The sequence below is a fragment of the Lissotriton vulgaris genome, chromosome 5 (genome assembly GCF_964263255.1).
Source record: "Lissotriton vulgaris chromosome 5, aLisVul1.2, whole genome shotgun sequence".
NCBI lineage: Eukaryota > Metazoa > Chordata > Amphibia > Caudata > Salamandridae > Lissotriton > Lissotriton vulgaris.
The window spans coordinates 1,805,899,467-1,805,912,981 of record NC_141693.1 but is presented as its reverse complement, the minus strand read 5'-3'; the positions used below and the strand labels follow the sequence as shown (position 1 = coordinate 1,805,912,981).

Genomic DNA, 13,515 nt, shown 5'->3' with positions numbered 1-13,515 from the left:
AATTTGCTTGTTTCTTCTCACATGTCTTCAAGAACAAGAGAGTGAAGTTTAATTTTGATGGCTCCTGCATCCAATCTCTATGGGTATACAGTCTTTGGCCTCCCGCTCTGGATGTGGATGAACTTCACGAACATGAGGGGAGAGTGTCTTCTACCTTCCTTCCCCCTTTAAATAGATCACCTCACTGAGCACAGTTGGTGAGCACTGCCTCAAGTCAATGTTTCGCCTCTTTCCTCATGGGAATGTCTTCAGATGATATGGGGAAGTCTATTTCCAGTATATTCCATCACTCGAGGCAATGTACCATGGGAAACTAAAAATATATTGTAATTTAAATCACGTCAGCATCGGTTACACGCCCTTATATTTCATGAGTAAATCAATATTTTCAGCCAGACAAGTGTTGGGCTTTATTCATCTGTTTTTATTCTTCAGGTGTTGAAGCACACCTGTAAAGTTCAGCCGACAGATGTTTCGTTCAATGTATTCCGATGTCCTCCCGATTGCAAAATCATATGATCAATATTTCAATTGTCCTTAATTGCATCAGCAGATTAAGATAACAGCAAACAACGACAACTTATGCAACACCTGCATACCATCTTGACAAGGTGCCACCTCTGTACAAAATGTAACATCGACCAATAGTGCCAAATACATCAAGCATTCTTCTGGATTAGCCGCACAGAGAGATTAGAGTAATTTCTTTGCTAAGAGCACTAAATGTGCACGCCAAATGAAAACAATAACACCCACATGAACATAGAGAACAGTATGGGACGTCTACCATTGGAAAGGCAGTAATGAATTTGCTCCCAAGGTGTGTAGGATCCCAGTAATCATGAGGTTCACAAAATGGGCATAAATGGCGTTTTAAATTCATACGTCAGTCAAGAATTTTAGATGTTCTTTGGTTGTAATGCACCTGTATCCCAGCAGGGAGAATAATAGAGCCTTAATCAACATGCCAACGCCTGACAATGGATTTCAGATACTCTAGAAGCATATGAAATTATTCACTCTCCAGGAGAAAAGGCCCCAGGGCCCAGATTCACTGAGGGTTTTTCCCAGCACAAAAAGTATTTTCTCAGTGTAGAAAGCACTTTGCACTACTTTGAGTTGCTTCACGTCAAGGAGGGCATTACTAGGGTTTTTCTTGGGCAGATAAACACACAGACCCAAAGGTTTTGACGCAAAGCCCGATTTAGTAAGATAGCCGGACCAGGTTTCAGTCAAACATTGTGCCTCCTCGAAACAAGTGTTAGCTCAGGGAGATGTGCTGATATGTTCAATAAAGCCTGTCATTGCATGTGTGCTGATGTGCAGAGCTCCTCTCATGTATGGTATCCTTATGAGTTTGTCTAGGCGTAGTAATTTGTACCGCAAGGGTACGCTTCCTGTACCAATCCTATGCTGTCCTATGCTCATGCTCCCTCACCTCTGCACCATGGCGTGAGGCTGTGCGTCACTCAAGCCAGCCTCATCAGAGAGCAAGCAGTCGCAGGCCAGGCTTAGAGAATATGGCTTTGCACCCGTTTGTCCCCCTTGGGAAACACAGCGCCGCAAGTGTGGTTGTTGCGCTGCACTGCGCAAACTATCAGTAAATCTGGCCCCTGATGTAAGCAAGGAGAAGTTGCAGGAATGTTTCCCTCAATTGGTGGCTAATGGTACCTCGTTTATTTTAAGACTTGCAATCTTTGAATTTAATGAAGCGTGCCATTTTTTAAAACAAATCTGGACGTTAAGACTAATTCAAATCTGCGACTTTACAACTTCACACACCCTAACAAAAAGTTTTTAAAATGTTACACTCCAAACACAACGGAGGACACTATATATGTTTTTTCTGTCTTCCTTCCTTTCATCTGTTAGTTAATGTATAGATAAGTCAGAATTTTGCCAAGGTGATTTTAATATGCCCACCAGATGAACTGAGTGAATGGCTTTTATCCACAGCAAGAACCAACAATTTTCTATATTTAAATATTTTGATTCATTCCCTTTTCAAACTGCATTACTTCTCTATCCATGCTCATTCATGTTTTAATCACTGTGTTATCAAAGCAGTGGGTAGCTCAAAAAAGCACACTGAATTTGGAAGAATCCCAAACATTTAGCAGCAATTTCTAAGATCTAATATTTTGAATCTTAAAATGCCTTCTAGCGAACCATTTAAATGACATGTGCGATGTCTGCTGAACTGAAACTGCTGCTTCCGTAGAATAGAATCCAAAAGCTAAAAATCAGAAGACTGGTTTTAAATCATGACTAGGTTATCCACAACAAAGGTGTCCCACCTTTCATCATTTTAAGTTTGTGGATATAGGATTGTGTATGTTTTATACGAACTATTTTGCCATGGGAGATAGAAATATCAGTTTTTTATAAAATGGCGGTGCTGTGCTTCCAATAAAAAGAAAAAAGACCTGTCAAGGATTAACTGTATAATTTGGATCTACTGAATTTCTTAAGATGCCTCTATAATTTATGGTGTCTTGATTTTCGAAATACCTAGATAAGAATGCCACAGAATGTGGTCTATTATTTGTCTTTAATTGCATTATATGCAACATAAATGTCCTTTCTTTGACACATACTTTAGTCAAATCTACTCAGGCATGGCAAAGAACACCAAGGAACTGAACATCGGATAAGGAACGCATTGCATCGCTTGCCGCAGAACCATAAAGTTTCAGCTAGAAATAAGTCAAAGGCAATAAAGCAAAGACAGAGGAGTAAAATGTATGAAGAGAAGGGCTTAGAAGGAACATTAGCTGGAAATACCACAATATAATGGCAATTTCAAGCCCTGGAACTGCCATGGAAGTTTGCCGGAATACCATGTTAACAGAGTGGGAGCTTATTTGTCTGGACCACACTGACCAGCGCAGGTAGATCGTTTCAGACCATAGATTTTCAGCTTGTGCAATTTGATATCAAACTTGTGTACCGACTGAGGCCAATGTTATACGAATTCCCATCTATTAATCAGGGAATTTGACAGTTTCAATCAATAGCATAAATCATATTTGCCCAATTTGACCTTCAGCCCCTGGAAAATAACTACAACACCACAGTGGATCTTCTGACCAAAGATATCACCATGCCTAACAGGCATAGGCTGGAAGATCCAGTGCCTGTTTGGGCACAGCCAGACTCAATAATTGATGCTTTAGCTAGTCAGGTTGACAAATAGGTCTGCGCCTGTCTTGTGGTAAACATGTTCAGCTGAATGTCAATGAAGACTGTGCCGGACTTCACAGAAGGGTGGTTTAACTGGGATCCCAGGTACACCACTCATTGAATCTTTGTGAAGATGTCTTATGCACCACTTTACCTAATAATTGGACATGTTAAATAAATGTTTCAGTCCTTAAATCAAAAGCACTATGTAGTTTCCTTAAATTATTATAACAATTTATGTATAGTCCCTGTCAACTTCAACTAATTGTACAATAAGAATAGTCTACCAATCTTTAGCTTTACATATGAAGATATGTATGTTTGTTTACATGGGTGAGGCATATTCAAGCAATTAGCATAGTCCTGCAACCAGTGTTTGTGCACACAGCATACTGATGTCTGGAACGTGCATCCTGGGTGTTGGGCTAGCCCATGGTGGCATATGGCGCAGGGTTCACAGGATGCCCGTCTCTACACAGGCTAACACACACTCTGGGGCACATGGCATTCTAAAATGGTTGCAACTATGTCTGACTCTTAGCATGGCAGACTCAAGCAAGTCCATACTAAGGCCGTCTAACAAGTGCATGCTCTATATCGGGATTGGCCCTACATGATGGTATCTGTAACATGAATAGCTGTAAACTCAACCAGTCTTTGAAAGTTCCCTTGAGGACCAGCGTCTCACGAAATGCTTGCCAGATGCACCTCCATTTTCATGCCGGCATGTCCATGATGCAGCACCACTTTTCCAGCTCCAGTGGTAGGAGGAAGTCATCGATCCCTGGCCATGAGAGAAGACCCAATCTTACCCCCCATTTGCACTTAGGTGCTTCTTCCGTCAACCATATCATGTTTGCCCTTCCCATGACGCCCCGGTGTAGAGAAAGTGACACATCCCCTGGTGGGACCTCGTATAGTCTTGGCGTCACCCCTCCCTGTTGGTAGGGTCTGGATACATATCCCATCCGGTACCAGCCCTTGCTTCACCATCCCCACCCCCCTAGCCATGACAATGTTGTTGGCAGCTGTAGTACACATGGCTGGAGTGTCAGAGTGTTTCATCCCTTTTGAAGTGACAGATGCCACAGCTCTCTGGGGGCCCCCGCCCAGTGATGGGGACTGCTAGGAGCCTGCGGCTCCTGCTGAGGGACACTGGCAGCATTCAGGGTAGGATCTGGCACCTACCCTAGGGGCTTGTAATGTCTTTCTATACAAGGGTTTGCTCATCTTTTCTTTTGCCGTTCTGTTTTGTTTAAATGTTATGATGAACTATTTTATTGTAGCCTTTTCTATAGCGCTCTCCTATCTCTTGTTGAGGCCTCAAAGCACTTTATGCTATGGAATAGCACACATCTGCCAGGAATGTCTGGCTGGCTATTGGTATAGGGCACCAACTCATTGATTAGGTCTTATCTGTAGTTCTGTACACGCAGGGGTCCCGGGACATACCTGTGAAGGACACAACAAGGCCACCTCTGGAGCACGGATAGGTGCAGACCCCCTGTCCCAAAGTGGGACAGTAGCAGGACAGAGGGGCATGCACAACCCCATAAAGAATACAAACCGGGAGTAGAGGGTCCAAGGGAGGTTTAAAGACTTGCACGGATTAATTCCCCAAAAGAACTACTACTAAACACACAATCAACCATGGGTCTAACGGGCATCAAAAAGCACTAGAAACAAAAACAGAAGAAACAAGCAAAGGCTCCTCAATCATACATAGAGGGAGTCCTTTAATAAGGACGGAATCCCATCACCCACCGAAGTGGCATGCTTCATCATCTGGGATTTCTCCTCTCGGCTACAACCCCCTGTCTGTGTGGGTGGAGCTCAGGGATGTTTTAGATACCCGTGGATAATTGTGTGTTTAGTAAATGCACAACCCCATAGCCTGATGGTGCCCGCGGATGTCAGTGCTACATGCACAGAGCGGTCTCCCAGCCTAGCTCAGTAGGGTGTTTGTGCTGTAAGTGGGGGAGGTTGAGGGGGGCTTAAGGACACTATTGTTATTGATTTAAGGTATTGCTGTACTAATGCCCACGTGCCTCTTGGGATGTCTCCCAGCTAAACTTGTATTACTTTTAATTAAACTCTGCGGGTGCCTCTTAGACCTTCAGCAATAATCACTTCCCAATGGACTATAAGTTTGATTCTACATGTATTTCTGTTAAAAATCCATTACAGCACAAGGCGCGTAATTTCAGTTTTTTAGTTCTTAACACGGACTTGTTGCCCGGTGGTAAAATTAGAAGTAAAAACTCTCCTGCACCAATTATATTTGCATCAGGCGTTCATTCAGATTTCGGGCCTCATTTTCAGGCCTGTTCTAAAAATGGGGAATAACATGCACAACATTTCTTAGCACCGGTTTTGTATCCGTCCTCACCATAATATCTCATGTCATACTGGGGTTTATCACGATATTAAAGCTCACGGTAGGAGTCAGTGTTGAACACTAGTGAGCACTGTGTCCATTCACTCTGAATTGATGCAACACTAAAAACAGAAACAAATTCCTCTTACTGCTGTCCCTCCACCTCACCGGCCTCCGAGTGAGGGTGTGACTGGTTTAGCTTGTCATTAGCATCATTTCACCCTTATGTTCACCTTACTCCAAGGGCCTGGTGTTACAGACAGCAATGGTACCACTCATTCTGGATCTTGGCATCACCAGAGGATCAAAACTTGATCTCCTAGACTAGAGGCACACGTGGCATGGAGCAGAACATGCAGAAACTGATGCCACAGGACTGATTTCCAAATCTGAACATCTAATTCTAGACATTATGCTGAGGACAAAGTCCTACAGTTATTATCTTTATTTGGCCTTTGTAAGAAAAAAATGCAGGCGTACCACATCCGGAAATAATGGCTGCTGCAAAAAGCGCACCACTTATTGTTTAAAAACTTGAATTTGCAGCCAAAACGCTATTGGCACGCCAGTAGTAACGAGGACACAAGTAACATCTCCCACAGATGCCTTAACTCATAAGTATAGCTTCACAACTGCCTCATTTTGATTGTGGGATAACATTTCAGTGGTGTGTGTTGGCTATTGAAGCTACACCTTTCAGTCACACGTCTTCCAGCATTAAAAAAGTATGTACATGCTCTTTGAACCGGTATTTGGTACTTACACTTTCCACTCTATTGTACTACCAACTTTGGTCAAAAAGACTACAAAATCACAGACATGCAGATACAATGCGCTCAAAATGGAGGCAAACTCAGTTCTGCACATCATTTCCCATTTTTACCACCTCCTGTTTTGAAGCGGAGAAACTTCGAGGACATCGAGAGCAAAGTTTCGCACCTGGGAGACATGGGATTCCTTCAGTGGAATGTGAAATCAAAAGAGCGTATTAACTTAGATAAACCTTGATCGGCCATGTACCATAATGGTTTATCAATGACCATAACAGGAGGACATGGTACTCTGAACAAAGTGTGAGGCCTGTGCACATGGCATCTCAAACTGGAACTGGCTATGAGTTAAAAGTATTAAGAGTTGCCGACTTGACAGGCTCGTTTAGTTGTTAGGAAGGTGGTTCTACCTATTAGCTATCAAGGCCCTCAGTGAAAGGTGTTCTGTAAAACAGATGTTTTAAAAGCTTGCTCGGAAATACGGATACTGCAGAAATTCAAAGGTGCATTATAACTGCCCTACAGTGGCCTTCCACCTATGGATTGAGGAATCCATGCCGAAACCTGCACATATCCGTCAATTCTCAGATGTTATTTTCAAATTCTGGGCATGTTTCTCCAAACATATTCTGCTGGGCTTTCACTGGTGTAAACCACCTGAAGGTGCAGGTTTACTATAAATCGAGTTTCGAGCAGAATCTCGTACTTCTACCTGAATCAGGATAACTTAGAAACTTGCAACGAGGGCCTTTATGAGATTTCATGCATGTAATTATGGTGAGTGAGATAGTAGTGTTCCCATGTGAATTAGATGTCTATTACCTACAAATTGTGTCATTTAGTAAATGCTGTAGCACCAATAACCTATGGGGCTTTTTTACAAGCACCGTGCGCCGCTGGTATGTCACTTTTTCCCATCTTAAAAGTCCGCATTGTCATGTCACATTGGGTGAGTTTATACCGTAGATGCTTGAGCGTGAAGTCAGAGGAATGCGATATGTCATTACATACTTAGAAGTGAATGCTGTAGGTGTAAGCGATGTCTGATCAAATAGGGGTGTTATCCAATCTCACAACGGTTCTATTGTACAACTCTGTCGCCAACTGGGAACCTAAGCCTCGCTGGGACAATATTTCTGCCTACAATAACCGAGGGTGGGTAAAGTGATCCGAGCAAGACAAGCGAAATAGTAGCCACTGAAATTCTTCATACATTTTCCATTGTGCACAGAAAAACTCTACAAAAGGTAAGTCAGGTTGCAGGGAAGAAAATCTGTGTACCTATTGAAGCATGGCTTGGTTTGATTCAAGTGAAAATTATCTTTTTATGCTGTAAAAATTGTCTCGCTCTAAGGAAAAAAACTTAATACAGGCAAAGATAAGCAAGTATACTTCTCAAAAGGCAAAAGATTGGGGACGGACCAAAACTTTGCCAACATAAAAAAAGAAAACTTTGCACTTTCACAGTAGTGAAACATACACTTACAGTCCAGCGTCATTTGGTGCACAGCACATAGAGTTGCATATTTCAGTGTTGACATATGCAGAAAGTACATTCTGGCATTGAGGCCAGAAATGCTTGAGCAAACACGTGTCACAGTAGGAACAGGGAAGGGCCATCGACTTCGCTGGAAGCATTAAATGAAGGAGAAATGACGTGACCGGCGCTGGGAGAGGCACAGCAAGGCCTTTGCATGGTTCTGCCCACATCGCTGCTGTACCACTCGGGATGCATGAATTCTGTTCAGGAACTTCAGAGAAATCTTCGTTTTTGCTTCAGACATTTCTACTACAACTTACCCAGTGATTGCAAATCCTCCTTGTGTTTTGCTTGTCCTCTCTGGCTTCCACCCCAAGTGCATAGGGACGTTTTAAGAGCCTCCAATGACACTGCATAACTGGTAAGAAAGGTAATGAGGTTCAGCACCTGCTGCGTAGGTCTTTGCGTAACCTGCCAGCCACAGGACCAACTCAGCCACTGATATGTCCATGCAAAAGTGATTACCACACAGATAGGCAATAAGACACTGCTTAGAAAAACAAGACGATGAATTCCAGAATAAGTTCAGTGCCCTTGAGATATAATTTTGTGTCAAATTTACATTTTCCGTCTCTCCTTTAGCGGCTGACAGATTATGAATTTTTCTCTCTAGCAATTACAGAATTAACCAAGGACTATGTACTTTAAAGTGCTGCCACAACACATAATCCCCAAGGGAGTCTGTGGATAAGAAACATACCAAGTGACTCTAAACACACATTTCTACAGAAAGTGAATGCCTAGAGATAGGCTACAACAGGAGCTAAATATCTGTGGACTATAAACTAATTTGGGTGTTAGGGGTCTGATGACATCAATCACACCAAGAAACAAACAGTATTAGATATACAGTAAACATGGAATGAAAACTTGGAGACATAACGTACTGTGTGGCCTACATGACTGTAGACATGAACTATTACCTAGATTAGAAGCGCCAAAAACGAAATAATCACAAGAACGAAATAACTGCAAACATAAACGACTTCATCTACCATCAGCATAAATCATTTAAGAGGTTGAATGAAAGAAAACATAAACTACTACAAGGAGTAAGTATCAGCTAACATAACCCAGTATGGAAACTACATGGCTGTAGACACAGACTAGTATTGGAATAAAAAATGTAACATATTTGGGCAACTATATGACTTTCAAGATACACTTCTACACAACAACTTAAAACATTAAGTAAACAAAAACTACTGCAACGTCTAAATGACATTAAATGGAACTACCACAAAAAGTTATCACCTGTAGACAAACCTACTACTTGAACAAAATGACTGTTGGTATAAACTCATGGAGGAAAGAGATGACTGAAGACAACATCAACTACAGTGACTAAGTATAGGGCCTAAGTGACAGTACAAATAGCTACTACAAGAATGAAAGAAGTAAACAAAGTTTTGAACAGACTCTAAAAAGAATAAGACATTCCGGTGTACTACTCGCATCCCAGTGTCTTTCACATGCAGCGGGATACTTTGGAATAATGGACCCCTCCCCACACTTTTTCCCTATTCCCAATTTCCTCACCGCTTCACCTACTGATGATGAAACAGATAGAGTAAATCTCAAGGCCACGCTCATGGGTACTGCTTTTCAGGAACTGGATGATCCTCAACCATATTTAAGCACTTTTGTAGTGCCATCTCTGTAGTGCAATCAACAGCAACCAATGTGTTGTACCTGGCCCCTTGCAAGCAAGGTCTGGGGTGGATGCATTCCTTCCTCCACATAAACCTAGACTAACAGGAAACTTTCTAAATAACCTATCCATCCATGTCTGCTTTTATCACCCCCTGAGGGTAGTCTCCCAACTACCCATGATAATACCTGGGTCAGTCCCTATGATTCTATGGGCAGAGGGAGGAACCTCACAACTCCACCACAATTATCTATGTCTGATTTTGTATTGTCAATGGATATGCCACTATTGCAGAGGAGGTCATGTGATCACCTTTGCCCAGTGGGAAGGCCCTGACAACACAGGTGAATGGCACGTGCCATGCACCATGGATCAGCTGAGGCTCACCTGTGCCTGAAGGTCAGCAATAGTTTTCTCGTAGGCGCTGTAGTCCTTCTTTCCTGTGGTTGCCCGCTTTGCGTGCCACGCATGGATCTTGCTTGCCAGATGTTTGTTAGATTCCTCCAGTTCCCGCACTTTGTCCATGTAGGATGCCAGGCGGTCGTTGAGGTTCTGCATGGCCGCCTTCTCGTTGGTGGGCAGGAGGCCCTCTCTGGATCCCCCTGAGGTCCAGCCATCCTGCGACTGCCATCCAGAGGATGTCACTGTGGTGGTGGTAGACACGGAGGCCTTGCTGCTCCCGAGGCCGCTGTAGTCATTGGAGGAGCCATATACCTTCCCACCTGTGATCAACTGAGCGCTCCTGCCCTGGGGGGAGGTGGTGGTGGCCCATGTGGTTTTGCGTGTGTAACTCATGGTGGCCTCCTGTGCAGGTGCAAGTGGCATGGAAATCAGTGCAAGCAGCTGGCCCGGCTTTCTGGAACAGTCACCTCCGCGGTCTCTCCCAGACTCTTTTATGCCTTTCAATGTGGGTGTTGCCAAACACAAGCCAACAAGGTTGTGTCAGCTGCTAAATACACGTTTCCGATTGCACAATCCCTGGGCTCTCAGCTCTTCGGCGCTTTCCTTTCCCGGGTTGTTTTTATTTTGAATAACAACTGCAGCTCGGCGCACCAGCCTCTTCTCCCTCGTCTTATTATGCTAGCAGGGTGTAGCCGAGGTGGGGCCAGCCCGCCGCAGACGTCTCTTTAATTACTCCTTCGGGTGGAAGCTCTCTATTGTCCCGGTCGGAGCGCACGGGAGACGCGGGTTGGCTAATCTTACCACCTGCCCAGTAATGGCTGGTGTGTTGTGCCACAGGAGGGGGCGGGTACGACTTCCGACCCACCCCCCCTGGGATGGAATGCGCCATGGTTTGTCCTGAGGGAACCGAGGGACAGTCCCCGCTGCCTCCTCGCGCCTCCGTTCCCGCCCCACTCTTGGCTTTGACCTCTCTTCCCGGCCATGCGTGTCTTGGAAAGGAGCAACCGCGGCCTGGAAACTGAATTGGAATTTTCCCATGGCCCCTTTTTCTGTTATTTCTCGGTTTTTTCTCTCCCTTCCCTTCTCCTCTTCCCGTCTCTAACATTCTTCCACTCGCACCATCCCCATCTCTTCCTCCTGCGGTCTCGCTTTCTCTTTCTTTTTCTTTCTCCCTGCTTCTCTTACCCCCCCCCCCACCTCTCTTTCACATGCACACCTCTGTTCTCTTCCAGTTATCCTCTTCTTTTCCTCCAGTTCCCTATCTTGCTCTCTGCCACTCCTTTCTCCCCTTTTTGTTCCCATTTCTATTTTGCTCTCAATTAAATTTCCCCCAGTAATGCTCCATGGAAAGAATGATGGGTTTTACAAGGGCTGCCAATGCTTTGTAGATTAGTAGGTATTACATTGTTTTCCGTTGCGGTTTGAGTCTCAGATGCCGTCTCACGGTGACAAACATTTTTCTCTCCTTTTGCCAACTCTGGGCTTTCTTCCAGCAGGATAAAAGAAAACTGGGCTTAACTTGAAGCTTTGAAAAGTCAATAATACGTTTGAAGAAATACCAACAATGGTAGTTCCTTGTACCCTCCTATTTGGCACAGCGTATGTGTGCGTTTTTTTCTTTTCTTCAATACCCAGGCCATGTTACTGTTCATTCATTCTATCCGTCCATCCGTCCGTCTGCCTGTCCGTCTGTCTGTCTGTCTATCTATCTATTTTGTTGCACCTCTTTCCTTTAACGGAATGCTGAACATTGTCAAACATTCAACCGTAGTCACAGATCTGGGTTATATCAATTGTTTTTTTGCTTCCCATACCTTGGGCCAGCCATATGCAAATCAGTCTTGACCCTGCTCCCCATAGGGACAGTCCAGCCCAAATTGCCAGGCGGGGTCCATCCTGAACTGGAAAACAAGCATCCTTGGACCAGTTTTGGAGCATCACCCCTCATCAGCCAGGCTAGCTTGAATTCATTGGAAAAACAAGCACAGGTCTTTTGATAAATTTTGTCAAAAGCTAGCGGAATCTATGGACTGTACCGTGGAGCCAAACCCCCCTAGTAATATTGGGGATATAGAAGGACATTGAAGCTACTAGATATAAGAAACTGCTCATAAACCTGGAATCTATGGTGGCGAAACAGTACGTTGCCCCAAAATGGAGGAGACCAATACACCCCACGATACAAGAGTGGGACGGGGCAAGGACTCATGCATGACTGTGGCAAAAATAATCTACAGGAATCTGGGCTACCCCAAGAAATGTGTCAAGACATGGGGGTTGGGGGAGAGGGATCATAATAACAAACTACTGCAGGCCATTGTGAACAGTTTCCCCCCAGGCAGAGCCACTATCATAGACATGTCAACATGCAACGGAAGGTGCTAAGTGTTCATTGATAGGGATTGTAAAGAGTTGGCCTAATTGGTTCGGCGATACGTGGAATGGGAAAATGGTCAATGGAAAAATACTGGAATTGTTGCTGTACTATGAAAATGTTAAAAACTCAATAAAATCTATATATAAAAAAATCTTTCTCCATCCGCCCATCTCTCTGTTTCTCTCCCTCCATGGCCTTGCTCCATGATTCTGTTTCTTTCTTTGCTTTTACCCCCTTCTTCTCTCCCTCTGTCTCTATCTTTTTTTCGATTTCTCACACACACTATCCTGTCCTCTATGAATTCAACCCTCTCTCCTCCAGCCCTACTCTCTGCTTCTTTCTCTGCAGCACTTGTTCTTCTTCTGCTTCTGTCTCTTTCTTTGCATCTGCCACTTTCTTTCACGCATCTTTTGTCCCTTGTTATGTTTCTCTTTCACTCTCTTCACCCCTGTCAATAAATCTTTGTCTTTTTCCCTCTTTCCCTTTAGCCCTCCTTCCTGCTTCTCACTGTCATTTACAGTGCCTTCCCTCTTTTCTGAGCCACGATCTTCCTCTAACCTTCCTTTTCACGATGGAGCCGCTTGTAGCCCGCCTGCATCAGCGTCATGCGCATTGGGGACTGCCATTCTTTGCTCCCAGGATCCTTGTGTCACTGTATGCAAATGACATTACCCTATACGCGAGTGTTCCACATCCAAACCTGAATCCCTTGATCAGGGAATGTACTTGGTTTGGGGGGTTATAAGGGATCAATATTAATTGTTCCAATTCCATTATTTTTCCCCTGACAGATGTCAACCCCAAAGCTGACTCGGAGTTCCTCCTGATTTGGGCCGATGATGCGGTCAAATATTTAGGAATCTGGCTCAGCAGGGGCACAGATTAATTATGGACGAATTATTACGGATGCTTGATAACATGGTTAGATGATAGACTCACCAGATGAAGCACATCCCGCTATCCCTGATGGTTGGTTAGCCATCGCTAAAAGGACAATGCTCTGTAAGTTCCTCCATCTCTTCACGAACTTACCGCTTCCCTTACCTTTCCATTTCCACTTCCACCAAAGGCTTCGGTCCCGTCTCATTTCACTGGCCTGGGCCGTCTCTCAGCCGCGCATTGTCTGGGAGAATTAGACACTTCCCTTTGAGCAGGGTGTGCTTGGAGCTCCAGACTTGGACCTGTACTATTCTGTGCTCAGGTTCAGTTTGCGTA

At 44.2% G+C, this 13,515-nt stretch overlaps 1 protein-coding gene across 2 annotated transcripts in view; it reads right to left on the bottom strand.

The window, feature by feature from the left end:
- Positions 1-10,486, bottom strand: part of LOC147717234 (keratin, type I cytoskeletal 19-like) — a 123,399-nt gene extending 112,913 nt beyond the window's left edge. Inside the window, exon 1 of one of the 2 annotated variants that reach the window (XM_086924183.1) lies at positions 9,909-10,486. In XM_086924183.1, coding sequence (XP_086780309.1) covers positions 9,909-10,346 — 438 coding nt within the window. In that variant the 5' untranslated portion in view covers positions 10,347-10,486. The remainder of the gene's footprint in view (positions 1-9,908) is intronic. The other variant, XM_086924182.1, reaches the window with a different exon arrangement.
- Between the last annotated feature and the right edge of the window lie 3,029 nt (positions 10,487-13,515).